General features: G+C 36.7%; 4 protein-coding genes across 5 annotated transcripts; 2 read left to right on the forward strand and 2 right to left on the reverse strand.

Moving 5' to 3' along the window:
* Positions 1 to 3,304: 3,304 nt before the first annotated feature.
* On the forward strand, positions 3,305 to 9,732 carry LOC121772345. Its single transcript, XM_042169407.1, has 10 exons — positions 3,305 to 4,154; positions 4,502 to 5,674; positions 5,783 to 6,922; positions 7,080 to 7,121; positions 7,436 to 7,512; positions 8,206 to 8,290; positions 8,380 to 8,463; positions 8,573 to 8,674; positions 8,751 to 8,849; positions 9,189 to 9,732. The coding sequence occupies exons 1-10, from the start codon at positions 3,414 to 3,416 to the stop codon at positions 9,312 to 9,314; spliced, it is 3,669 nt and encodes a 1,222-aa protein (XP_042025341.1). The 5' UTR covers positions 3,305 to 3,413; the 3' UTR covers positions 9,315 to 9,732.
* A 1,066-nt stretch (positions 9,733 to 10,798) lies between these two features.
* On the forward strand, positions 10,799 to 13,090 carry LOC121772555 (probable inactive heme oxygenase 2, chloroplastic). Its single transcript, XM_042169695.1, has 4 exons — positions 10,799 to 11,566; positions 11,728 to 11,951; positions 12,628 to 12,735; positions 12,822 to 13,090. Exons 1-4 carry the CDS (start codon positions 10,984 to 10,986, stop codon positions 12,912 to 12,914), a joined length of 1,008 nt encoding a protein of 335 aa, XP_042025629.1. The 5' UTR covers positions 10,799 to 10,983; the 3' UTR covers positions 12,915 to 13,090.
* A 293-nt stretch (positions 13,091 to 13,383) lies between these two features.
* LOC121771375 (protein WEAK CHLOROPLAST MOVEMENT UNDER BLUE LIGHT 1-like) lies at positions 13,384 to 16,812 on the reverse strand. The gene is made up of 2 exons (XM_042168158.1): positions 15,576 to 16,812; positions 13,384 to 15,479 (listed from the first exon to the last, which is right to left on the reverse strand). The coding sequence occupies exons 1-2, from the start codon at positions 16,680 to 16,682 to the stop codon at positions 13,671 to 13,673; spliced, it is 2,916 nt and encodes a 971-aa protein (XP_042024092.1). The 5' UTR covers positions 16,683 to 16,812; the 3' UTR covers positions 13,384 to 13,670.
* Positions 16,813 to 18,507: 1,695 nt separating this feature from the next.
* Positions 18,508 to 27,353, reverse strand: LOC121770627 (F-box protein At1g78280-like). Of its 2 annotated transcripts, XM_042167378.1 has the most exons (16): positions 27,039 to 27,353; positions 25,609 to 25,719; positions 25,442 to 25,497; positions 25,204 to 25,346; positions 24,275 to 24,472; positions 23,970 to 24,169; positions 23,395 to 23,494; positions 22,727 to 23,293; positions 22,159 to 22,281; positions 21,630 to 21,710; positions 21,194 to 21,525; positions 20,838 to 21,101; positions 20,489 to 20,573; positions 20,191 to 20,407; positions 19,189 to 19,354; positions 18,508 to 18,857 (listed from the first exon to the last, which is right to left on the reverse strand). In XM_042167378.1, the coding sequence occupies exons 1-16, from the start codon at positions 27,197 to 27,199 to the stop codon at positions 18,728 to 18,730; spliced, it is 2,934 nt and encodes a 977-aa protein (XP_042023312.1). In that variant the 5' UTR covers positions 27,200 to 27,353; the 3' UTR covers positions 18,508 to 18,727. The 2 variants fall into 2 exon arrangements, with proteins under 2 accessions (XP_042023312.1, XP_042023314.1); XM_042167380.1 differs by lacking the exon at positions 25,442 to 25,497 and having other exon boundaries at positions 27,039 to 27,177.
* Positions 27,354 to 27,438: the final 85 nt, after the last annotated feature.

Here is a 27,438-nt window from a genome sequence, read left to right on the forward strand (position 1 = left end):
GATCCAACAATTTGTACTGTAATTCTAAATTATGACTAATTTGTAATTTTGTCTCAATTTTTCAATTATAATGAAAATGTCTTCACCTTTATCTGTACTCCTATCAAACTAGGCGGCCTTATTTTTTTCCTACCACTTTGAATGAAAAGAATGCACCAATCTCCTTGTCCATAACAATATTTTTGGACCAAATTTTGTAATTTTAAGCCATGATTTTGAGTAGCCAAAAAGTATTAGGAGTGTCTAACTTAGAAATATTCTACTGTACTATATTTATTAAACGTTTCAAGTCGGAATAATTATTATCAAATTGTACTACACAAAAAAAACTAAGAACATTTTTTAATGTAATTAAAATTATTAATTTGTGCTTCTGAATATACCATCTGAGACTTCAAAAAGCGTCCTTATATTTGGTATTTAAAATTAGGGAATGCAAATAGAAGTGTTACACAAAAATAAAAGGTTAAGATAATTTATTCTCAACTTAAAGATAATTTCTTTTCGCATCCTAAATTGTTGTTATTTTAAAAAAAAATCAATATAAATAATCGTATCTTTATTTTTATGTCCTTAAAAGATAAATTTTTTGTAGCTTTGAATCAAAGTTTGCGTATTATTGAAATTGAATTATTTTCGATCGTCAAAACTGTTATATCAAAAATATGTTATTGTTATTGGATCTAACTAGTTACGTCACCCTATTTACTACTACTATAGATACATTTTGACCAAAAATATTTATTTGCTTAAATCATAACATTAATTTTTTAATTTCACTTTTACCAAAATAATATAGATTAAAGATTATATTAGACCCAACAAGAAAATATAATTATTGACCTCGAATATTCACCCTTCTATAACTATATCAACCTATAAATATTTTGATTTCCAGCATCTTAAATAATGGTATTGTCATGGTCATGGTCATGGTCATGAAGATGTTTCGATCTCCAAAAACATTTAAATTTTGACTCAAGATATATATTCCAGTCTAAAACCAAAATGATGAGATTCAGATTTTAGCTCAAGTTTAAACTACGTGTTTATTTATTTGCAGATCAAGAAAGAAAATAACAGTAATAATTGAACTTGGTACTATATCATAATATTACAATTTAATGCCGATAGTTTAGTCATACTAATATATTAAGCAAACAATGAGTTGGAAACTGTTTATGGAAATATCTGACTTTAGTATACTTGTTCATATTGATCCTGAGTTATATACTACTCCACTATTATCAATATTTATATATCGAAAAAAATAAGAAGAATCTAGAAAAAGGGTGTTATTCTCGGTATTTTGGATAAGCATATAGAAACATATTTTTATTTTATTAACATTTCATCTATCCCATTGTTTATGTCATGATGAATTTTACTAAATATTATACCCGTTTCCAATTATGTAAGATTGTTTAGTGTATTATGGGAAAAAAATAAAATAGAGAGTTATGTTTCTTTTCATAAAATCACCAACTCAAATTGAGACATAAAAACATATACCACTTTAAGTAGAACAGAGTAATTATTAGGCATATTATAATGAGGATAGAGAATATGAACCCATTTCGTTAGATAGGTAATACATGTGATGTGAGTAAAGTCAGACGTAAAAAAATGTTGTGATATAAAATAAACAAATAAATCAAATAAGTGATCATTAATTTGTGCGATATTCGAAAATAACATAATAATTATAATTAAAAAATATCTAAAAATTGAGAAAAAGAATACATGAAAAAGCTAGAAATTTATGTGTACTACTATTTTTCTTATTTCCAAAATTTTGATTACATCCATAGTCTAATTAAATATTAAAACAATCACTGAATTTAAAATTAAGATATTAGATTACTTTTTCAAACTTAATCATTACAAACAAATATGTCCAATGTGCTATATACGTGTGAGATGTTGAGACGAAGAATTTGATGTATGTCGCTAGAACTCTTATTGACCCAGATGCCATGTTGTAGCATCAATCTCATGTTTAGTAAGACTCGGGTCATCATTGATAGGGTTAAACTCCCGTTCACTTTACTTGAAATGCCCAGATTTGAGTTCAATTAGGGGCAATATATGTTGTTCAGTTTCTCAGCTTTATTTTTTCAAGCCCGAGAATTTTGTCAAGGCCCGCACTGTTCATACCAAAAATGCTAGAAACAAATCTGCCGCATGAGGTGGTAATTATATCTGGGACAAATAATCAACCCAAGAAATGGGGACTTAGTTACAAATATACCCCCGCATGACAAATGTGCACAGTGAGACGGAGATGAAAGAGTGATGGCTTTTTGGTCAATACACTAAAAAAAGCGTCGTCCTTTTCTAAAACAGGTGGCCAAAACTTGTTAAGTGAACACACGTAATCAATTCTCTAATGGTGGGTCCCACCTCTAATTTCTGCCCAAGAATTATATCTTGGCCATAATCAAACTAGTAAAGTGAACGGGTCTTTAACATAAAACAATATATTTTTTGTGACGCCCGACTTTTCCTGTTGGGCTTCAATGTCTTCGCCATGGACACATCAATGAGATTCTTCACGTAACACGTTCCACGTTTCAGCATTGTTGGGATTCCATCCTGCAACATAATAATAGGTGAAGAAGAAGACATTTTGATCAGCCAAAGTCATGCCTTGCATTTGGGGATCATCAGAGAACATTGGAGACTCGTCAGGATTTGTTGAAAAATCATCGGCATTCATTTTTTTGAGTATATAGAGATAATTAGATGAGAAGAGATTGGAGTGAAGAAATAATGAAATGAGGTATGAAGTGGTGGGGGTATTTTCTATAGAAAAAATTGTGTATAAAATAAATGTAAAATAAAAAAGTTATTTTTTAATCATTATTTTTATTAGAGTGAATGAAAAATTATCTTTGATTTTACGAACAAAATGTATTTTTCGTCAATTAAAATCTCACTTAAAAAATACATGTATCATAATCACAATTTTGTGAAATGTGTTAGCATTAATATTAAACTACAATTTATTTTACGAATAAAAGATCTCAAATGTATAGTACTAGTATTTTGCCAATTACAGTTACATTATAAAGTAACAAGCTGGTTTACATCTGCACGAAAAACTAGTTATCCAAAATCCATTTGTTACCCATTTTGTTTGATTCATTTTTGACCGTGGTTAGCTTTGTGTAAACAAAACTACTTACTAGTTTCCTTTAAAATTAAGTGACAAGTAATGAGTTAAAATAGAAATAAATTAGTAATTAAAATGATATAAGTTGAGTTTTGGGCATATTCGAATTTTCTAAGAAAACGCCTACAACTTACCTCTGCAAACGACGCCGTCCCCTTCTCGTCGCCGTACTACATAATAACTGAAAAACGGAATCCCTCCGCCGCCGCCGCGAACGCCATAATCAAATTTTAAAAAAATGCTTCGCCTCTACAAATCATCCCGCACCAGTTTCCCCCTCCTCCGCCGACGCCGCGTCTCCACCTCTTCCTCCTCCGGCGATACCAATGCCCCCTCCGCGCTCCTCTCCAATCTCAGAAATTCCCCAAATTCCCCATCCCCTCCCGTCCTCCACCACGATCACCGCCCATCCCTCACCCCCCACGTCCCCTCCGCTTTCCTCTCTAGGAGGAACTCCTTAATCGCCGCCTTCTCCGCCGCAACCCTCCTCGCCGCCTACGCCGCCGCGCAGTCGAAGGACGCCTCTGTTTCGGATAGGTCGGGATCAATGTATGCGGACTTTGGGAAAACGATCGAGAATTCGAATGAATCGATTGACAGGATTGTGAATAGGACTAGGCAAATGGGCGTGGCTGCGTCCGTGCTGTGGCAGTCGTTGAGGTCGGTGATGTCCTCGGCCAACCATGAGGTTAGGGCGGGGTTCGAGCTCCGGGTGGCCGCGTTGATAGCTGACATTGTGGCGGCCAGCGATAGCCGAAGGGTGGCGATTGTTGGTGCGGGCGGTGGTGCCGTAGTCGACTGGCTGCTGGAAACTGTTGCTGGGGCCAAGGACGGAAATGGAACTCAGGCTGAATCGGCCAGGGCGTTGGCGTACTTGATTGCTGATCCCAATGTGTGCGAGGCTGTTTTGGGGCGCCCCCAAGCAGTTCCCAATCTGCTGAGGTTCATTTTCTCTGCTAAACCTAAGCGATCAAAGAAAGTGAGCTTCTACTTTCGTTTTTAATTGATGTTTATATCTTCGTTGTTAAGCTGCTAATGCTAATATTTGATATGTGATGGATATTGATGCTGCTAATGTATGCTTTTGGGTTACTAAATTTGCTTTTGTTTGATATGAAAAATATTCGTTGACCAATCCTGCAGGGTAGGATCATTAGTTGAGTGGAAGTCCTTGATCTAATAAATATTTTACTATTGGTTATGTTTATCTAGAAAAGGTCGGAATACTAGAGTTCATGGGAGAATAACATAGTATGTTATGAGTAATTATTGTGATGGCATACTGGAGTGTCTTTATATTTATACATTGTTCTTGTGTTGGAGCAGCGATCTAAGCGTAGTTCATTTGATGTATCTGATAAAGGCAAGAGTATGCTTATAGCAGCAATCATGGATGTTGTCACATCCAACTGTGATAATGTAGAGAAATTATCACTCAAACCCTTGCTGCCAAAAAACGCTGAAATGAGAGATATTTCAGCAGCTATACAAGTTATTGAAGAGGGCGGCATGCATTGGGACGAACAACATGTAGACGACGACGACGATGATGATGATGATGATGATGACGGTGGGACAGGTATGAAGGGTATTGGAATTAAGGTTCTTGGAGGTACTGCAGTTTTGGGGCTTTCTGGAAATGGTGGATATGCCGATGTGGATCATTCTGATTCCTACAACTCAAGGACGGCAAGAGCTGGGTCTACAAATCAGTTATTCAACAAAATGAATGACAGCCCTTTTCTTCAAGGAAAGTTGTCATCTGTAGTAGTTCCTGGACTTTGGGATGATTTAGACTCTGAACATGTGGCAGTTCCTTTTGCTGCATGGGCGCTAGCAACCTGGGCAATGGCATCTGAAGTTAATCGCACTCACATTCAAGAACTGGATCGAGATGGGCATGCAGTTATGAGTGCATTGGTGGCGCCTGAGAGATCAGTAAAATGGCATGGGAGTTGGTTGGTGTTGTTGCTTTTAGAAGACCGAAGCTTGCCTCTAAATAACTCCATTGTAGATTGGAGTTCTAGTCTTCTTTCTACTATCTCTCAGGCTAGCCAAACGCAGGACTTGCCTTTGGCTCAAGTGGCTTTATCTGCTTTATTGGTTACTATTCAGAGAAGCTCTCAAGCTCAGGAAATAGCGATGGAGAAAGGTCTTCATTCAATGAGAGAGGCAGCTAAGAAAACCGTGAAGCATAAATCTATCCAAGAATCATTGGCAAAAGCCCTTGAACTAATTAGCTCTAGGGAACTGCATATGTCTCTAGAAGAGACACAAAAGTGGTCACCTATTCTACTTTCTTGGATATTTGGGAAGGCCTCCTCTGACACAATTCGTTCATCTGCCATACATATTCTTTCACACATTCTTGAAGACTATGGTCCATCCTCTATTCCAATTTCTCAGGGATGGCTGACCATCTTACTAACAGATGCTCTCAGGCTCAGGAAGCATAATTTGGCAAATGGGAGTTCTCAGTTTTCGAATGTAAAAGTGAAGGTCAGTTGGTGAAGTTCATCTTATGAATTTAAATACTTTGTTTCTGATTGAATATGTTTTAGAAGTCATTTCTCTCAATACTTCTCACGATTCTATTGGAACATGCAGACACAAATTGATCAAGCAAATGTTGTTTCTGCAATCCAGATTGCCAGTCAGTTATCAAGTGCGGTTGTTAATTTAGCAGGAACTCAACTGGGGACACCCAATGGGAGTGATGACACATTTCCACTTGCGGACCTTCTCTCCCTTGAACCCTTTATAGGATCATTTAAAAATCTTAAGAAAGACAAAGCACAAAAAATTACTGCTGCAGATTCTGCTCATGCTACACTAAAAGGCATTAAAGGACTGACTGAAATTTGTGCTGATGATGCTTTGTGCCAGAACAAAATAGCTGACCTTGGTGTTTTATGCTTACTTCGGCGCTTTCTACTAGAAGATGATTATGAGCAACTAGCTGCAATTGAAGCATATGATGCATCACGAGCTCTCGAGGCGCAAGAGAGGTTTCCGTCTTCCTCTGATGATTCTTCCGAGGTTGATGATCCTTCAAACTTGCGTGTTCCAGCAACGGCTCACATGAGGAGGCATGCAGCTCGTTTGCTTTCCATTCTGTCTGTTCTTCCGAAAGTGCAGAAAGCAATTGTTGCCGATGAAACTTGGTGTAAATGGCTTGATGAATGTGCTAGAGGACAACTTCCTGGTTGCAATGATCTTAAAATTCAGAGTTATGCTAGGGCAACCCTATTGAATGCATTTTGTAGTGATCAAGACAGTGGGAAGTCAGAAAATGATGGTGTAACCGAAACCAGTTCTATGAACAAAAGACAGCATTGCCCTCAATATGCTGACATGATATTTTTAATCAGACCTGAATTGCCTCATTGGAAGTGTATAGAAAAGGGATCATTGAATCCTGTTGATGGTCCAATAGTCGATGATGAGTTTGCAGAGAAGGAAAATAGGCTGTCACAAAGAGGTTCAGGGGATGATAATCCTCCTGCTTCTACTTCTGGGTCTCAAAGCTTCTTGAACAGGGATTTTCCTCCACTGGATATTGTCTTCGTGCATGGCCTCCGTGGTGGTCCCTTTAAAACTTGGCGGGTATCCGAAGACAAGTCATCAACAAAGTCTGGCCTTGTTGAGAAGATTGACGAAGAAGCTGGTAAACAAGGAACTTTTTGGCCTGGTGAATGGCTTGCAGCTGACTTTCCTCATGCTCGGTTGTTTAGTCTCAAATACAAGGTTACTTTGATTCAAAATTTTTTTGTTTATTAGTTAGCTTAGAATTTGCAGCATATCTCTAACTTAACTGCCAAAATTTGGGGCTAGTTAACTGTCACATTAAGAGGTAGTGAGTTTATCTTTTTAGCATCTAATACTCTTCACATGTAAAATGCAGACAAATCTTACACAGTGGTCTGGAGCTAGTCTACCTTTGCAGGTTAGTGGTCAATGTATAATATGTCAAATATATTTGGTTATTTGACCAATACATAATGTCCTCTTCCTTTTTCAAATCTTTGTTCTGTGTATTGGATCAACCATTAGTAGACCTCTACTTTGCAACAGTCACATTTCTCATAGTGACACCTGTGAATGTTACAACACCAAATTTCCACTTGCACAAGGACACAACTTTTTGCAGATTTCCACATGCACAAGGACATTGGTTTTTTAGTTCTTCTATTTAGCCTGTATGCGCTCTGATGCAAATATGAACTTTAAGTTAATTCCTTACTTATATTTCTCTTGCAGGAAGTCAGCTCAATGCTTCTTGAGAAACTTGTTACTGCAGGCATTGGGGATCGACCTGTCATATTTGTAACTCATAGGTGAGATTGCATTTTAACAGAATCCTAACTGCGCAGATTAATTTTAAAATTATGAAGTACTACTTGATTTGTTCCTTCAAGAAATATTGCTTATTTTCCTCCATAATATATTGAAACGAAAAAGGTGAATTAGTATTTTCATTTTAACTCCTACCTTGTAGCTTTCAGATAATATTTAGCGATGTTATTTCCCTTTTTTGTTGCATGCGAAATGAAGCATAAACCTGTTGGCTTAGTGCCAGGCAGAATTCATTTATAACTCAATCTGCTTTATCTAGCTGGTCGAATTTGGGAGGTTGTATATGGGACAAAAGAAAAAAATGGGTATCTAAAAGAATTTGTGTTAAATGAGAATCTAGATGTAGCTATTTGGGAAGAACCTGGCATCCCACATTTTAAGAGAAAGCAAAAGGAAAAAGATGTTCATCTTTAACAAGATGGACTTTGGGACAACGCACATCTTGTTACAAGAACAAGAATTCACGAAAGATGTAAACTTCTAAGAGTTGGACCTCGTTAACCAAAGCAGTTCAATTACAGTGATTAATTAGACTCTAATTTAACCTTTACATTAGTATAAGAAGCTGTAAATTTTACATATATCTATCCTATTACTCTGCATAAGAATCTATTATTCACATGGCACGATCTTTCTTTTTTTGGTAATATGACATAATAGCATTTCTTCTGCAGCATGGGTGGTCTGGTTGTCAAGCAGATGTTACACCAAGCAAAGGCAGAAAACAATGATGATTTTGTAAAGAATACTGTGGGAATTGTAAGTTTATTTGATTAATCGAAGCTGTATGTATAGTCATACCACCTTGAAAGACGTAGTATAAATTGCCGTACTTGCGTGTTTCTCAGGTTTTCTATAGCTGCCCCCATTTTGGCAGCAAGCTAGCGGACATGCCTTGGCGCATGGGTCTTGTCTTACGTCCTGCACCGAGTGTTAGTTTTTACTTCTGACTTTTTTTTAGTCTTTCAGCTTAAATGTACCTGTTGTACATTTCAAAAACAATGAGATCTCATAAACGTTAGTTCTATCTATCCTGGCCAGATTGGAGAGTTAAGAAGTGGATCACCTAGGTTGACCGAGCTCAATGATTTTGTTCGTCAACTTTACAAAAAAAAGCTAATTGACGTCCTCAGTTTTTGTGAGGTGACCTCTGAACCTCTGTTTCAGTTTTTCTAGAAAAGTTTTTGTTTACGAATCTGACATCTGTTGGCTTTGGCAGACAAAGGTAACCCCAATTGTTGAGGGTTATGGAGGCTGGGCCTTTCGTATGGAAATTGTACCGATGGAATCTGCATATCCTGGATTTGGTGAACTTGTAGTAAGTTTTCCAGTGCTTCATTTGATTGTTGCCATTGTGTTATTCTACTTACTGCAATGTTTTTGATAAGTATGCATGTTAAGTATGCACTATATGCTTGCAGTTCTGTTGTCAGTTTTCTGTATGACACCACACACATTTCTTTTAGATTTTATAAAACCAAAGAAGGCATGCCATTTCAACAAAGTAATAGGTCTTGTATTGGCTGGTTTAATCTCCGTTGTTAGGGGCAGTTTAGGTAAATTGATGAAAATGAAGAAGTCATTCTCTTGCAGAAAGTGTTTGCCTTATAGGCAATATTTTTGAAACACCAATTCAATTTGTTGTGTTCTTGGACAGGTTTTGGATTCGACAGACCATGTAAATTCTTGCAAACCGTTAAGCAGGGCTGATCCATCCTATAAAGATACACTTGAGTTTCTGAAAAAGCTGAAATTGCATTATAGCAATTCTGTTCACAAGTAGATATACAACTCACTCAGCATCCTGTGTAATGCAATCGATGTTATCAAGTGCAGAGCCTCAACATATCTGATTTCTGAGATCTCATTCGCGGTTATGAGTGTTCTATCTGTTACAAGTTCTTATCGAATAGTAAGCTTATGGTGGTGATGCTGTTACCGCGCAGATGAAGAAACTATCGACTGGGAATATTGTGTAGACATTTTGCAACTAGAGGTTCTTGATGATTCTTTCTGTAGATTGCAGAATTGTGTTATTTGTAGTGTAATACTGAAAATATATCAGTTTTAGGATAGGAGCAACTACTGTAGGAATAGGATCATAGTTCATCACCTCTCAAAAATAACATGTTATGTAACTGATACACGGCTATGTATGAACTTCTTTTGAGGGAATAAAATGAATGGATATTAGAAATAAATGGCTATCCATGTTATCCATAAATATGGTACTACATCTGTCTCATGCTACTCGCATTTTTCTTTTTAGATCTGAAACTATTTGCACCATTTATATTTTGAATAAGAATTAGAGTATTTAATTAAGATGTTAGAGTTAATTAAGTGCTCTCTTATTACACTTTAAATAGTACTAGTAATTTAATTACAAGAGTTACTCAATCTTTAATTTACGAGCAAAAGAAAAAATGCGAGACGGATGGAGTACTACATTAGAAGACGTGGTTCGTAGTTGTTTTACTGGGTTGATTTCTGTAAACTGTTTACGTTCATTGAAATTTCAATAGGTGCACCCCTATTTTCATGGGCTCCAGCTTGTTGAATAGTGTAACACTATTCAACAAATTAACAACTTAAAATCGGCTTCAACAGTCTTTTTACTAGACAAATTTACCACTAAGTCAAAAAGTTTGGACGCTATTGAATAACGCTTAAGATGCAAAAACACGTTAATGATTTGAATTTGAATTTGTTCAAAATATATTTCAATAGTAAAAGAAGATTCTGTCGTTACCATCATTCTAGCAAGTTCTCAAAAGTCGAAAGCATGATCTCTTAATACTACTTTATGGAAAAGTATTTATATATTTATCGAATGCTGGTGAAATTTTGGAATACATAATTAATTTTAAACTCAACATTTCATCGTGAAATATCAGCTTGTTGAGTCATACTACATTCCTATTCTTTTCGTCCACAAAATATAATTTCATTTCACCATTTTAAGATGTTCATAAAAAATACAATACAAACTTTCTCTAATATTTTATCCTCTTTCCACCCACAAAATATAATCTCATTTACCATTTGAAGTATTTACAAAAAATAGAGGGGTTTAAAAATACAAATTTTCTCACTTAATCCATATTTCTGATTCTCTTTCTAACTTTTTTTTTTATTTTCCTTTACTAGCGATTCTTATTTTTATTACTTTATCAATTTCTTAGTATTAAATTTAAATCTAAAAGAAATATAAAGACACATTTTGTTAAATCATAATAAAGCATGATTGATTCCATGGCATGGCATGGCATGTGCCTCGACTCGAGTCGAGTCGAGTCGATAATCTCAGCCTATTGCAACACTTGAACACCAGAACAATTGAAATCGTTTGCAAATCCAGAAAACTGCAACAGTGAGCAAATCATCACTACGTTACTGATACTAAATAGAAGCGATAAATCAATTGGATGGAAATTGGCGTTCCTGCATAAATGGCATACATTTCCAGTCTAAACCCTTCAGCATCACTGAATTTCATCAAAACCGCTGCTACCACGCCGCTGTTGATCAAAGCCTACGTCGCACCAAAATTCTTCACACTCCACACAAATCCTTTTCTCTTCAATTGCTCAAAATTCACCTCGCTCGCCACAGCTTCCGAAACAGAAAGCGACTACGACACGGATCGAATTGACAGATTTACTGAAGAATACTCGGACGACGAAGAAGCGCCGCCGCCAAATGGACAGTCGCCGTCTCCGGTGAAACAGCGGCGGCGCCGTTACAGGAAGAAATACCCGGGCGAGGATAATGGTATCACCGAGGAGATGCGGTTCGTGGCCATGAAACTCAGAAACAACGGGAAATCCAAGAGCCGGGGAGCTTCTGCTGCTGTTGTTAGTGAAGACCTAGAAATTGAGAGTGAGAAAGAGAAAGAGAAAGAGGGAAAGAACGGTGATGAGATTAATGAGACGTGGCAGCCGAGTATTGAGGGGTTTATGAAATTTTTGGTGGACAGCCGATTGGTTTTCAGCACAGTTGAGCGCATTGTTGATGAGTCTACTGATGTTTCTTGTGAGAATTCTTCTATTTCTACTTGTTTTTGTTGAATTCTAAGTATGAACTTGCTTGCATTTCTTGTGTTTATGAACTGTTTTATCTGGAAAATTTGGGCATTTTGTGTAGATGGTGAAAAGTGGACTCATGAGCTGACTTCATGGCTTTGGTTGTGACAGATGTTTACTTTAGGAGGACTGGTTTGGAAAGGTCAGATTGCATTTCAAGGGATTTAGAATGGGTAAGGGAGCAAGGTAATGAGATTCCAGAACCTAGTAATCCAGGAGTCAACTACGTGAAATATTTGGAGGATCTTGCGGAGAAGAGTCCGCCATTGTTCCTCTGCCACTTCTACAACATCTATTTCTCACACATAGCCGGGGGGCAAGTGATATCTAGAAAGGTATCATGAGGCCTGGTTCGTTTCGTTGTTGATGTCTTTCATGTACTAATGCTGAAAATCATAATGCTTTGCCTCTGGCTGTATATACATGTCGATTACTCTTCAGCACTGTCATTTCTTTCCATCTCCATTACTGAATTATTCTTAATATTCTGAATTAGATGATGGACCTTGAAATATGTCTGTTTTTCTCAATGCTGCTTAGTAACTAAGTTTAGCCAGAAAGGAAAAAAGAAAACTATGTTTAAGTACCGCATTAAAAAATCTGACTTTTTATTAACAGCAGTTCACTTGCAGGCTAATCATGGTAGGGTATAAATTCTTAGATATATTTGAACTCGAATGCCTTGAGAGTTCAATATAGTAATAGCTATGATGATTGCAAGCGGCCAATTAATTTGGCCGTTCATGAAATCCTGGCCTTCTGCAGATACTAATATTTTGCAGGGACATGCAGGCAATTTACAGTATTTAAAATCCCGGATATGTGTGATGCCTTATCTCGAACTCTATTAGGATATTCTCTGCTTCTGTATTCTATTAGCCATAACGTAAATATTCAGGTTTCAGGGGTTTTGTGCTTCAAATCTGCATGTTAAACATTCTTGAAAATGTGTTTGTTTACATATGTAATTCTTGTTGCCTGTCCTTATTCTAGATTCAAAATCGTTACCAGGTCTCAGATATGCTCTTTGATGGGAGAGAACTGGAGATCTATAAATGGGATGGAGATGCAGAAGAGTTGTTGAAAGGTGTTCGTGAGAAGCTTAACGCGCTTGGAGAGGTAAGTTTTTCCTTAAGAATTAATTTATTTTCTGATATCTGGGGGCAGGGCATATGTCTTTATTATATTTTATAACTATGTTTCAGCATTGGTCAAGGGATGAGAAAACCAGGTGCCTAAGAGAAACAACCAAAGCATTTCGGTTCCTGGGCCAGATAGTAAGGCTGATCATACTTTAAACCAACGCCTATTATACACCAAACTTGAGTGGCCAAAAGTTGGTTTCTTTTAGTAACAAGATGTTTGTTGCAGTAGTGGTTTGTTGGTTGGTCTAGGGATTTTGGTATTTAATCAAAATCAACTATGTATTACATCAACAAAGCTATCATCAAGGGATTTTGGTATTCTGTCGAAATCAAGTATATTATAGAATTTTCCCAACATGTTGATTTTTCTATACAGTATCATATTTCTTCAGATTCCTTTTTGTTTTAGTTGCACATAAGAGAACATAATTCATAAATACTACCAGTATTATGCAATTATTACTACAGATATGTATAAAAAACATTAACTACTAATACATTTAATCATTTGAATTTATGTAAACATATCCACGTTAATTAATTTTGTTGGTAATTTACTATCTTAATGCTATTTCAAGAAATGATAAGCTATTAGTAATAATTCACTTTTAAGTTTATAGAGTAAGGTTATTCCCTGAAACTTGAAAGAGAGAGAAAAGCAACTTGTCAAAGAGGACGACTTCTCATTTTCTGAATGCCATAAATCACTAAATTATTCATAAAAAAAAATCAAATTTCTAGTAGGCTATTCAAAGATTTACAGAGAGTACTTTTACAACAGATGATAACATAACAGTCACTCTGGTCCTCTCCTATAAACCTGACATATAGTCAGTATAATTCAATTTGGTTGAATCATAGTGGCAGAGCTATAGTGAAGCAATAATGGTTGTAAATGAGAAAGATAAATTACTCTCCCTTCGAAGACGAATGCGATGACTTCTTTCTTCCCAGGAACATGAAGATTCGCGGGAAGAATGATTTCTTCTTCTTCTTTCCAGCTTTCCCATCTTGAGTGTCTGTGCCTTTGCTGGAGCCTGACTTGGGAGACTTTTGATTCTTAGAATCTTTCCCATCTTTTGAACTCTTACCGGTATTTGTGGCTGAGGTAGCGGACTCAGCATTCTTCCGTTTCTGTTCTTGGTCAGCTCTCCAGTTTCGTAGTTCCTGTTCAGCACCCAGTTTCCTCTCTGTGGCTGCTTCGGCCTTCTGCAATGCAATCTCAAGTGCATCCTTCCGCTTAGACATATCCTGGCTCACTTCCTCCAGTTTATTCAAGCTCTTCTGCTCTGACTCCTTGGCCGCCTCTATTTGAGACATAGCTGCAGCCACCCTCATGTTTGCTTGCTCCTCAGCCTCGTGTGCCCTCTTGCTCAGCTCGTAATACTCTTCTAAAGATAGTGTGATTCCGTTTACTGAATCCTCATCCACGTTCCTTTGAGCAGATTCACTTTCCTGCAATGCGCTTATAGCTGCCAGTGCCAGCCTCTCGGCTGCCTTTGCAGCTTCGATTTCTTTCTGAACTGCGCGCAGTTTGCCCTCCCTCGTGCTCACACCTGCTTTTGCCTCCTCTGCTTCATCTGTCGCTTTCTTGAGCTCCTCGCCAGCTGTTCTTGCTAGCTCCTTTGCTTGTTCTACTTCTTCAGCTGCCTTCTGCATTTGCAAGGGAAGGTCAACCAGTTTCTCTCTTTCCTCTTCCTCCTTCATCCGTATGGCATTGATTTCGGACTTGATCCTGTTCAGCTCCGCGTGGAGAGACGTAGCTGCAGCGGACGCTGTTCCTTCCCTTTCCTGGATGGCCTGAAGCTCCGCATTTTCATTCTCGAGTTGTGATTTCAATGATGCGGAGGCCACCTTCAAAATATTTTCCTCCTTTGTTGCTCTCTCGAGTTTGAGCTTTACATCTGAAAGCTCCTTCTTTGCTGCATTGATAGCAGTCTCAAAGTCTGCGCGAGTTTTTGTCAAAGGCTCTTTAAGTGGATCTTCGCTGCCGGTTTCATCTGATTTGGATTCCATATAAGCAGCCAATTCAGCCTTCAAATCCTGCAGCAGTGTCATAGCTTCAGCCAACTTTGATTTCAATTCTTTCGTTGTAATCATTTGCTGATTTAGTTTCTCGAGCTCCTCCTCAGCCTGTTTCAGTTCCACCTCCCAGTTAAGACTGTCTTGCTCTTTAGCCATAACTGCTCCGATTCTGTGCTCCTCGGCCTCCAGATGTGCAGAATGTGCAGAATCTAGCGACTGCTTCAGAGTAATGAGTTCGATTGTCAAACTCTCGACTGACTTGTCAACTTGTTTAGAAGCAAAGTGAGCTTCTTCAGCTTTTTTCTCAGCTGCTTCTTTCTCAGCTATCAGTAAGTCATAGTCTCGTCTGAGCTGCTCGAGCTCGTCTTTGATAGATTTGAGCTCCGCAACTGCAGCAGCGTGCCGTGCCTTGGCGACCTCAAGCTGTGCCTTTGCAGCAAAGCTAGCCTCATCAGCAATCCCTTGCTCCATCTCCTCCACCCTCAGCTTCGCAAGTTCAGAATCTTGTTTTGCTTGCTGCTCCTCTGTTTGCGCTCTTTCAAGATTAAGCTTTAACTCTTCAATCAGTCTTTTAGTGCTTTCTAGCTGTTTCAGGACTTGAATTTTCGCCTCGTTCGCTGCCTGACATAGTTGCTTACACGACGGCATTTCCTCCTGTGCTTTGTCAAGCTCTTGTTCAATGTACTTCCGTCTCTGCAATCACAGTAAGGTACACATTAAAATTGCATCAGTTTTTTGTACTATGTAACACAAGGTAAGGAAATCCAAACGGCGAAGAGAGAGTTATACCTCCACGGTATGCACACGATGGGCCTTCCAGTCGACGATCCCCCCAAACTTTGAGACGGCTGCCTTCACAGATTCGAAGGGTGGTCTTGTGTCAATATGTGTTCGGGCTCTACCCAAATCGGTTTTTGGACTCGGAGTACTGTTACTATAATTAGCAGGAATTTTGGCAATGTCAACACTAACACATCTCCTGTGGTGCGGAGATGGTACCGCAGCCACGCAGTCATCATCTGTAGATGGCCGTGCAACAATTTTGCTTTCTGCCTTGTCATCTTTCACTGCGTGTCCATTGGCAACGTCGTTTCTGCTAGTTTTCAATTCCAACGCACTCGAAGACTTGGATTCTCCATACGTCGGAAAACTGTAAAGGCTAGCATTTCCAGGAGGATCTCCGTCTTCTGGTACCATGAGTACGCTCGGAGCTTCTTTTTCACTAGATACAACCGGAGAGGGCGGAACTGCGTCTGACTTGGCTTCTGATTGCGTAAAATAAGTTTCTTTTTTCTTGTTACTCTCTTCAGCTTTTGGAACAACACTATCTGATTTGTTCTCATCTTCTGAAGACATTAATGCCACTGCAGGAGAAGCTCTACCTTGAGGCGTCGGAGCACTGTCTTTGGCCGTTGAAGCATCAGCGGCCTTGTTATCTGATATAACCGGGGCAGGTGATGCTTTGTCTTTAGACGATGAAACGTCAGCAGCCTTTGTATCTGATATAACCGCGGCTGGTGAAGCTTTGCCTTTAGACGATGAAACATCAGATGTGTCGTCGTCTTCTAAACACTTGACTGGTCTATCTTCAGAAACAACGACAAGTGGTGCCTTTGTTTTCACATCTTCCGAAGGATAATCAGCTCTGTTTACGGAACTTGAAACATCGGAACTTGAGACACCAACAGATGAGTTTTTCTCGTCTTCTAGAGAGGCGACTGCGCGTTCAAGAGCAGCTCTTTCTTCGGAATTTGAGAAAAAATTAGACGGTTTGTTCTCGTCATCTAGCCCTTGTGGCGAAGCTCTGCTTCGAGGTGATGACGCGTTAGTATTATTTGACGCGTTATCGTCAAGGGTAGGTGAAGCATACGGGGAGTCATCGTCGTCGGAATTCATAGCACCCTCTTATTATGATAGAATGCTAGGAGAAGCTAACCATCTGTGAAATATGATCAGTTAGAGTTTGTAAGAAACCAAAATTTGTAGGAAATCTATCTGTATGCTATGAATAAAAATTTGGACATATTTTTCGTTCAATAACGATCATGTCTGAATACAGAGCAGAAAGACTTGCAATAAATTTGAATCAACAATTCTTTTTATGCAATGAGGTTGCAATAAATATCAACATGTAGGATACCATAATTGTTTTTTAGTCTAATTAGGAGCTATCACGAATACATTTTCCCATTAGTTATTGTACATTATAAAATATCGATTGCCTTGCTGCTTCCTAAAATTTGAAATAGTAGTTTTGCTTATTATCTTCTCAATTTAAGCATATTGACATAATCATAGTTAAGCTTTCAGAAGATTACAAAACCAGCGCATTATTAGTCATAATACTACAGAAATCTTTTTCAAGTTAAATAAATCCCATAAATAATGATCAATCATATTATGAATTCTGCAATTTAGATAATGCAAATAAATGAAGAAAACAACATGGAAAGATTGAGAGAGAGAAGAACGTACCCAAGAATCACGAGAAACGAAAATGAGATGATTGACGGTAAACACAAAAACTTTTTATTGCTATTTTTTGGCTCCTAAATTAACTCTCAACTCCAAGAATTACTCATTCTCCAAAATTAGTAATAAACTGATTAATTTAGTGAATCTCTTTGGTGCTCGTGTCTGATGTAAAAACATGATTAAAATATTGTAACAGTAAATAGAAAATAAAGATTTCGTCAATATTATTTGAACAATATCATAAATAATTTTGTTACGTGAAAGAGAAATATAATAAACAAAAAAACAAAAATCTAGATCTACCATGATCTAACCAAATGAATGTTTAGATTACAATTTATTAATTAAATAATAATTTAATATAATAACTTAGAAAAATTAATTACAAATCAGATTATGATAAATGTTTAGATTCATATATTTGAGATATTATGAATCAGTTCAATTAATTAACCAAAATATTAAACCCAAAGTCGGTTCAAATACCACCGACATGCCAAATGTAGGGCAAATATAGTAGGAGTAGTAAAAACCTACACCTTCGAAAATCACAACTTTTTAAACAGAAATATTAAAGATTGTAGTATCACAATAGACTAGAAATCACTGATTTAATAGTAACTTTTTATTTGAAGGTGTTTTTTTTAAAAAGAAAAAACTGTTGCAATAAAAACTCTTTCTTAGGATTTTATACCCCACACGGCGAGTTATAAAAAAAATCTTTAAAACTAGAAACTGCCTATAAATAACTAACACGTAGCCCACCAGAATTCAGCGAGAAATCATTTACAGTTGTACACTGATTCATAACAGTTTACATTAATTTATAGTCATATCATATAGAATAAAAATTATATAAATGATTTTTTAAATAAATACTGTATAAGTTATTTAACTATACTAAACTCAATTGTGGAATAGTTCTAATCTCAACCATTTTTGTCAATTAAAGGTAAATTTTTTGGAGAAAATAAGTACTCCACCAAAAGTTTTAATTTGAGAGTAATTCATATAAAATTATCATATAGTGAAGGTTTTCGAAAATTGGATGACATTGGGAGAATGTTTTATTATATATTTGGAAATATTTGAACCAAAATATATAGGAATAAAATTTATTTCTAAGATGTGATTTGATTCCGCCACCCTAGAATATTCACAGTATCATGTGAGAGGAAGGCCTCTGCAACAACATTTCAAGTAGTTTCATTACAATTGCTATAACTATCACTAAATACTGCGTCAGTTTAAAAGAAAATGGGAAATTGTTCATTCAATTTTATCAGTATAATAAATAGTTAATAATAACAATATGAAGCACGTCTCATTAAATTACACATCCCAATATCGGGATTGCTTTGTATTACAAACTGATTGTTGGATATAACACTGAATCTATTAGCAAATTAAAAAAATAAAAAAAAAGGCCAGAAAAAATGAACAAAATGAGAATTACTAGTGGAGTACTAAATATAAGTGTTTAAATCACCCCAAACTTTCTCCTCAACCTCCTCCCATGATGTTGCTGACCTTAATTCTTTCCAGATGCTGAAAATAGCTCCCAAGACATTGTCATCATGCAAAATACAATAGCACCTGCAAATCCAAAAGTTCAAGCAAACCATATAATAATTCAAAGACCAAATTGTTCAAAGTGGGCTCTCTTGACACAACTGACGGATGAACAGTTCAAATTTGGCTGAAAATAATGTTTAGGCAGAATAGTATTTAAGAATAAAAAAGATTGGTAGCATAAAATATTCCACTTCTTCTAGTCTCTATTTGATTTAGTAAATCTAGATGCCTTTCGATATCATGCATAAAACACATCATTGTGAGAAATAGCAAAACATACTGAGTATACGAACTTTATGAAGAACCCATAGAATTATATTGATGACTAGTAAACAAAAAGGTCTCAACTTACATTGCTCGATAAGATAGCCGACTGAATCTGTTGCTCTCTACCCCCTCTGAAAGGGTTTTTTGCCTCACAAATGGGAGCTTATAACTATTGAGGAACTGTTTCAGGAGACGGGGATCTCCGCGGAAAATATCAAGGTATACTGGAATCAGGTCAAGTATGGGTTCGCCTGCATGAGGAAAGTGTCAATTTACAGAGTCGGGTGTAAATTATGTGAGACTCAGAAATGTAATAGTATATACGATATTTAGATAATGCAGGTTTAAGATAACTTCTTTCTAAGATTTGTGTGGATAGAACAAGAGTGCTCATGATTCTAGAACAGTAGTAAGAACACGTAAGCAAGACAGCTGATTCTTTAAGCCTATTAGTGATACTGTTTTAATGGACACACTTTTGTTCATTTACTGTAAGAATCGACTCTTTCATGTTAGGGTTCCAAGTAAAATAAAAAGAAAAGTATAAAAAAATCAATAAGATTAGATCAAAGTCATTGAAAATGACACCATGAGTTCCTAAACCATACACAAATCATCTAGCCCTTCCAATCTCAGATAACCAATAAAAAGTAAAGTATATATACTCAATAGTCAATTCCAATCTGCTAAGCGTTGTGTTATCATCTGTTATTGATATATACAATTCTTCGTTACAATTCTCATTTGAGATGATTCACTTTATAAGCTTGAATAGATCAGTTTAAATGCAATCCTTCAAAATAGTTTTTTTAGATTATCCTTAATGCATTTCTTTTCAGTTGACATTAAGCTTAGAAATCAAATTCGAAATTATGCAACAAGTGCTTTAGTAAGTCTAAGTCAACTTCCTATTGTAAAATGTAACCTGGTAAGAAAGTTCCTAAACATGGAAAAAGAACTGAAACAACTTTAGATGGGCGGAGTTGGCTTACGCATAACTAGAAAAAAAAACAAACAATGGAAGAAAGAATGACAAAGATGAACAAGAAGAAGATTGAGAAATAAGCAAGCAAGCCAAAGAACTCACCAGCTGACAAATTACTAAAATCAAGGATGTAGCTTGGAACCCAAGAAAGCTTATGTATATTGCTGCTGTTAGTTCTTTTAATGTGCGCGCCGCCCTCTTCAACACAAGGCTCAGAAAGATTTTCCTCTAACATAGAATCTGAGTAAGGCATCATGTAGATATTATCGTCCATAATATCAGAGTGTATCCAGGTGTAAGATCGGCATTCTGTCTTATGCTACATAGAAAGAGAAGAAAGGTAGGTATACAAGACATCCAAAGGACTAGCAAATTTCTTTGAAATGTAAATGAGAATCACCTCCAATTGATCAAATAATATATTCAAGTCACGAGGGATGTAGTCATCAACTTTCTCTATGAGGTTACTAGGTATTGGATGACCCCTGCAAGGAATAAACAGTGAAGAAACAGGCTAATCAGTCCTTCATAATAACAAATTAACACCCAATCATAAACATTAAGAAAATTAAGAAGACTGATGATTCTGCAGGCTCCATGACTTCCAAGATTGAGAGTCATAAGCTGCCATACCCCAGCCATTAATAACATTGTCTTAAAGGATATGTAGATGACCAACACAAAAAAATGCAAAATAACTGCCTATGTCTGCCAGATATTTATACTAAGCTTAAGTGGAGATGTTTTACCACTGAGACAAGCGCTTCCCAACATCTTTCCTTTTTCGATTTAAGATGCTGATAAATAACTCCAAATCGGCTGGATGACCAATCTTATCTGTAACATTTTCTGAAAGCCCACTACAATGTAAAGGCTGAATATAATCCTCTCCGATCACAGGAACTGAGATATTACAAGATGGACGGGGCACAGGTAACAGGTGGAGATCATGCAGCTGCTTGCCTAAGAAGGAAGCCAGGTTGAGCTCATCTTCAGATGAGAGTGTATCTCTCCTGCAAATGAAACAATGTAAAGTTGCATATGCTGTCATAACATAGCTTTTCTCTTAGCACAACAAAATTATACAGATGAGGATATGACTTACAGTTCAGCAAATATTTTCCCCTTGCACCTTCTTGTCACAATATAGGGCCACACTGAAGAGGGTTTAGCACAATTTTCTGATTCGTTCAATGGCTTTCCTGCATTTAGATATTCAAAATTCTTTTTGGCCACGAGACCAAATGGATAATCAACTTCTTTGTGCTTTATTGTTGAGATACCGCTGCTGCCAATCAGCTCAGGTATGCCTTTACCATCCCAGGGCAAGACTCTATATGACCCATTTTCAGAAAGAAGAATCCCACTTGCTAATACAGATGGAATGTAAGTCTTCAAAGAGGAGTCCAACTTATGTACTATATTATAGAATTCAAGCTGAAAAGGGAGAGAAAGGTTGAAGATAAGATCAAGGACAAGGAAGGGGAAAAAACACACACAAACACACTATGAGCTCAAATATAAAGAAAAATGAAACATACCTCAGTGCCTAAACAATAAAGAGAAGCTTCCAGACCTCCTTCAACAAATATTTTTATCACATAGTCGTCGATAAGATACACCTATTAGAAAATTACACACCTACTTGTCAGCTACTCATGTTACTCACCGAAACTCTTTTCAAAGTAAAAAACACATGTAGTACAAAAAACATGACAATGTATCATATTCACAAGTCTACACAGTGAGGGATGGTACTTGCATATTTACTATGTTTGAACATCTTAATTTTGCTAACTTTTGTATATAATACATTTACACGTATACACCTACAAAACATATTTGAGCATTTTCCTTTTGGTGTTTGGGAAGGAAGGGGGCAGAGGGGGCTTATTCATAAAACTGAAAAAAAGACCCTTTAAGCATCATTTCATTCTAGAAAAAGATATACTAGTACAACAGTACAGCTCTGGTTAGTTGCTTTAAAATCAAGTGAACATATTGAGAGGTGGAACCAAAAGGTTAGCTATTTCTCTTGGTCCACAGCAAAATTGTTAGTGTAGAGCTTACAGGATTGCTGCCTGTGCCAACAGGAAGTTTCTCTTCAAGTGAAGGTCCTGGGAATTCAAGAAAGTTGCAAATGGCTCCCACACGTTCATACCATATCCCAGCATTTAACGCAAGACAGGCTCCCTGTGGCATGACATAAAACAATCAGGCACCAAAGAGGATCCAGCCAAATAAGAAAATAATAAAATCCACTAGTATTTGATATGATTGAGAAAATCTGAATCCAACCCAACTATCATGTTGTTAATAATGTATGATAATTTCATTGCATAATCAAATATAAAACCATAAATGGCCTGCTATTACTGATAAGCAAATATACTAAATTGTACTAAAACAAATATAGACGATCAATGGATATACTAAATATATACTAAAATGGAGGTAGATCAAAATTAATACGATAAATAACTACTACTGGGTATTTCTACTATGTTTCGCGAATCTTGAGATTATTTGCATATTACCCACATACAAGAAACCAAACCAACCTCCCAAACCCAATAAATACGTTGACCCAAAAGACTGCCCATCAAACAATGAATAACTGAATGAGGAAAGGTGATACCTTCCATATTAGGTCCCTAAGTCCTGGATTTTGGACCCAGAGCTTCCATAACCAATCTCGCATTTCTCGCTGCCCTATACAGTTTCCAGAGCTCCACAGAGAATTGTAGTGATCCCTCTCATGATCCAGAAACTTACTCAAAAAACTTATGTTATAAGAGTATTCTAAATCACCACCACATCCATCAGTCATAGATTTTCCATTTGTACCATTCTCAGAGCACCCCTCCTCTATCCTTAGCCTCTTCTCTCTCCTGTCAAGATTAAAGTGGCTTGAGCCATTTTCAGTACACATGGAATTATTTTCATCATCCACAAAGCTGCTGTCATCAAGAGCAAGCAACCCTGCACGGCAGACGCCTTTATGACGGTAACCAGGAGCCATGTCCAAGCACACAAATTCAAAGTTTTTGGAGTTAACAAAATTTTGTGTGACTGCAATAGTTGTCTCCAAATTTAGCACACAGTGCCACCAACCACTTGGGACATATATTGTCTCTCCAGGAAGTTGGGTGCACTCTATTGGCTTGTCAGCGTCAGCAAGCAGGGGATAGAAATCCAGCCACCACTAGGAGAATTACAAATTTATAGAACCATTGTTTAGAAAATGCATCAAATATTGGGGGAAGAGGAAAACCAAATGATGCAGAATTTTATATAGAACACTACCTGCAAAGAAGATGGACCCTCGATATCAACATCACCGTCATTCTCATTTACATGCATTGTCACTCCTAACGGAACTCTTCCAGGTGGATACAATGCCCACCTGCAAAAAATGTGATGTTATTTTTGAAGCTATGGTGTGAACCCAAGGTTAGCCATACATCAAACAAGCATATATGGATAACAGCAATGATATATTTGAGTACACTGATGATGTCCGCACTCAATATTATAACAATAAAATAATACTAACCCTAACTCACTAATAACTGTTCAAGGACCTAGTGAATACATTAGCAAATCCATGTAATCCATGTAACCCATTAACCCAAAATGAAAAAAAAAAATCAATACACCACACGGATAACATATTAGTTGAATATCGTTGTTCATATGTCATATATATTTGTTCATCTCACATTGATGGACTATGTGTTTGTGCATGTATCTCAATTCTCACATAAAAGCCAATTCTCACTAACACATCCCTGTATTGTAGTATATATTTATATACTATAAGAAACCTGACAGTGATACTTTTATATTATTATTTGGTCATGGAATTTATCCTCACAGACCTTTTTCGACCACAAAGGAGGGTATTCCATGCGCTAGTCAGACCTGGATCAACATGCCAAGATGCCCCAGATCGTTCAGGTCCAATTATAAGCCATCTATAAGACGGTCGCTGATCAATATCCAGCACATCAAAGTAATCTTCTTTAAATATATGTGGCACACTATATTCCTTCAACAAATCTGGTGCGACTTCCCCAAACTGCAACAAGTATTTTATCAGTTGTACTCCTACCAAATTCAAAAATTGAAACTGACAAAAACAAACTTTTTTGAGGTAAATGCCAAAAATGAGAAATCAAAATACCTCATCAGAAAAAATGTAAAGAGGATCCTCATCATGTTGGACTTGCGTGTAAGAAACATAATCCTTAAATTTCATACTGACTTTCTTTGAACTTCTCTGTGATATTCTGAACTTAGTTTCTGGATACTTCAATAAAAGTTCCTCACTTGTCCATGACTTTCTTGCGGGCCAATTATCAGCCAATCCACTTATCATGACCTGGCACAAAACTAGGAATTATATCAGCATATACAAATTGCTACTCCCTCCGTTCCATAGTAATAGAGTCATTTTGTCATTTTAGTACGTTTCATAGTAATAGAGTCATTTCCCTTTATAGTAAAAGTCAACATATTTCTCCACACCTACTTTACTCTCTCTTTCTTTATTCTCTTCATCTCTCTACCTTTTTCATTTTCCACTTTATTCTCCCTTTACTTAACTCACCTACCACAATTTTTCTTAATCTCCGTGCTGAAAAGAAACGCCTCCATTACTATGGAATGGAGGGAGTATGATTTTGGCAAAATCGTTACTCAGCCAACAGATTAGCCAAACCAGACCAACATGCAGCACAAGGAAGTTGGTTATTCTACAGTGATTGATGAAATACTCAAAATTAGTTTCTTTTTCAAAAATAGCAGAACAAATATAAAACATATATTATGCCCCATATATTAGCTTCTAACTCCTTCTAACTTATCAAATCGGAGTTCCATTAACATAAAACTGCAAGGTTTTTATTCCTTAGAGTGCATTCTCTTGGAATTATAGTGTCAAACTACCGTTTCTCAGTAACCTTCTGCATTATATAGACACTTTGAACTGTCATAAGTCTCATATAAAAACCATGAGTTCGGTAAAAAAGACAAGCAACACTGGGACTTGTGGAGTAAGTAGATTTATTCAGTTTCTCAACGATTCTAATAATATAGTCGATGATGGTATACCGGTTTTAGACAATCATAGTCCATATGAAACTCTTCAAAGGACATGTTCTCCTTTCTCTCCACATTTCCATCATCAAAAGAGAATCCATTTAATAAAGTATGACATCTGTACAATCTTCTATAGAGAAACAACGAACTGAATCCTGCATAAGGTGATAAAAAATGCATGTAAGGAAAGCAGGAAATAATCCTTTAAAGAATGCTAAACTCGAATAAAATCCATGCAGAAATTAGATACCATCAAACTGCAAAGTTCTTCTAGGAGCTTCATTATATTTGTGTAGCAAATTTAGTCTATAACCACCATAAAACATGGAATGCGATTAATATGTCAGGTTTAAAAAATATATGATCTTCATAGACAAGGTTGTAGAGAAAAGAACTAAATTAGTCAAAGAAACATACTGATCCAAGGCTGTTTTCTTCCATGAGCCTTTGTACTCAATCTCATGATTTGCAATGCAAAGGCATAGGCTCATCCAGAGAGGCTCCTCATTGCACAGTATGTACATCACGCTATATCCAACAACAAAATTAAAAACAGGGCATGCAGTAGGAAGCTAACATAGCACAGACAATCAGAATCTTTACAGCTCCAGATGAATGCGGTAAATGAAGAAACATCGGCCTAGCCAACTAATGAAAATCCAGTCGGAATCTATAAATGAATGGTTCTGACAGACAACAATATTTAGCATTATTACTTTGGATTAGAGTGCTTCAAAAACTGTTAAGATATAAATAAAGTAGCACAGTAAGCATACATGAGCGTCAAGTCCAACCAATCCAAGCCTCAAAGAAAATCTAATTATCTATATAACAAATCATCTTTCTCAATACAAAACCAGATTGATATCAATGTAAGGTGGAATTTCAGAAAGTTGGACCCACTGCCCTCCTCGGGACAGTCAGATCACAATATTAAGGCAAAGGAACGGCAAAATAAAGGAAATTGGCCGCATTCAACTTTATGATTGTACAAGATATTTCCTCATTCCGTAGCTATAAAAAATTGACCCTTCTAATGACCTTAAAGCATTTATAGGAAAATACCAATGTCCAAACCACGTATAACATGATTACATGAAAACTCTTCATAAGCACATAGCAAGTGTTGCAATCTGAACCATGGCGTGGCAGATTTAATCATTAATCAGAAATAATGTTCTTGCCGTTTTGCTTTCTTCCAAGATAACACCACTGAATGCCATGTCTTAGAGGGTGTTCGGTGTAGCTTATAACCTTCTTAAAACAGCTTGTAAACTTTTTGGAGCTTATAAGCTTTTGAAAATTGTTTGGCATACTAAGTTCCTAAACATTTAAAAAACCTTAAAAATAAACTCCAACAGCTTATATATCCAAAAATAATAAGTTCATAAATCCCATCTTATTTTACCATGATCACATAATAAACAACCAATTTACAAAAATAACTCTACGTTGATATGTTATTTCCATCATATGGCATTCACATTTCATGAATCATGATTCACGATCATCTCATTAACTACATTTCTCTTTCTTTAACTCACAATTTTCATTATATGTCTAACTCATGATACTCCCCGTAACTTTGAGCTTGATTACCGAAACATTTTAACTAGCTTTTGATGCATAACATATTATAAGCGCTTGAAACATCTTATAAGAAATTGGAGCTTAAGATATTTAAAGTAAGCTTAGCCAAACACCCTTTTAGCTTAATTTGATAGCCAAACCATAAAGATGCGGAATTGCCAAAGTCGGTTCACACCAAAACATAAGAGAATAACCATTGCAGTACAGTTTATGATTTTGCCAGCACAATAAATTCCATAATTGGAGAGTAATGATACCTGCTGACGCAGGAGAGGCGGCCAACATCGTGCGGCGCCAGCCTAGTCAATATAATACATAGAATTTCGTCGGGAATAACGCGCAGATCGCCGAGCGCATCAGTGCGGCGATCTTTGACGGGAGGGAAGTCTGGGTTAGTGTTAGGCGAGGCGGAGTCCATTGAGAGAAGAAGGGGATGGATATTCGGATTGAGATATATGGAGAATTTATGGCATCGGTGATCGCGCGTTGCATGTAGAAGAAGGGATTGGGAATTTCCCGTAGCGGATTCTTTGCTTCAGCGTGGTAACAACGCGTGGGCGGACGTGGCATTGGTCAACCATACCTCTCATAAGATTCATGATCCAAAGGATCAATATAAATATTAAATATATATTGTAAAAAACTAATTAAATTAAA

This window comes from Salvia splendens, chromosome 16 (genome assembly GCF_004379255.2).
Source record: "Salvia splendens isolate huo1 chromosome 16, SspV2, whole genome shotgun sequence".
Classification (NCBI taxonomy): Eukaryota; Viridiplantae; Streptophyta; class Magnoliopsida; order Lamiales; family Lamiaceae; genus Salvia; species Salvia splendens.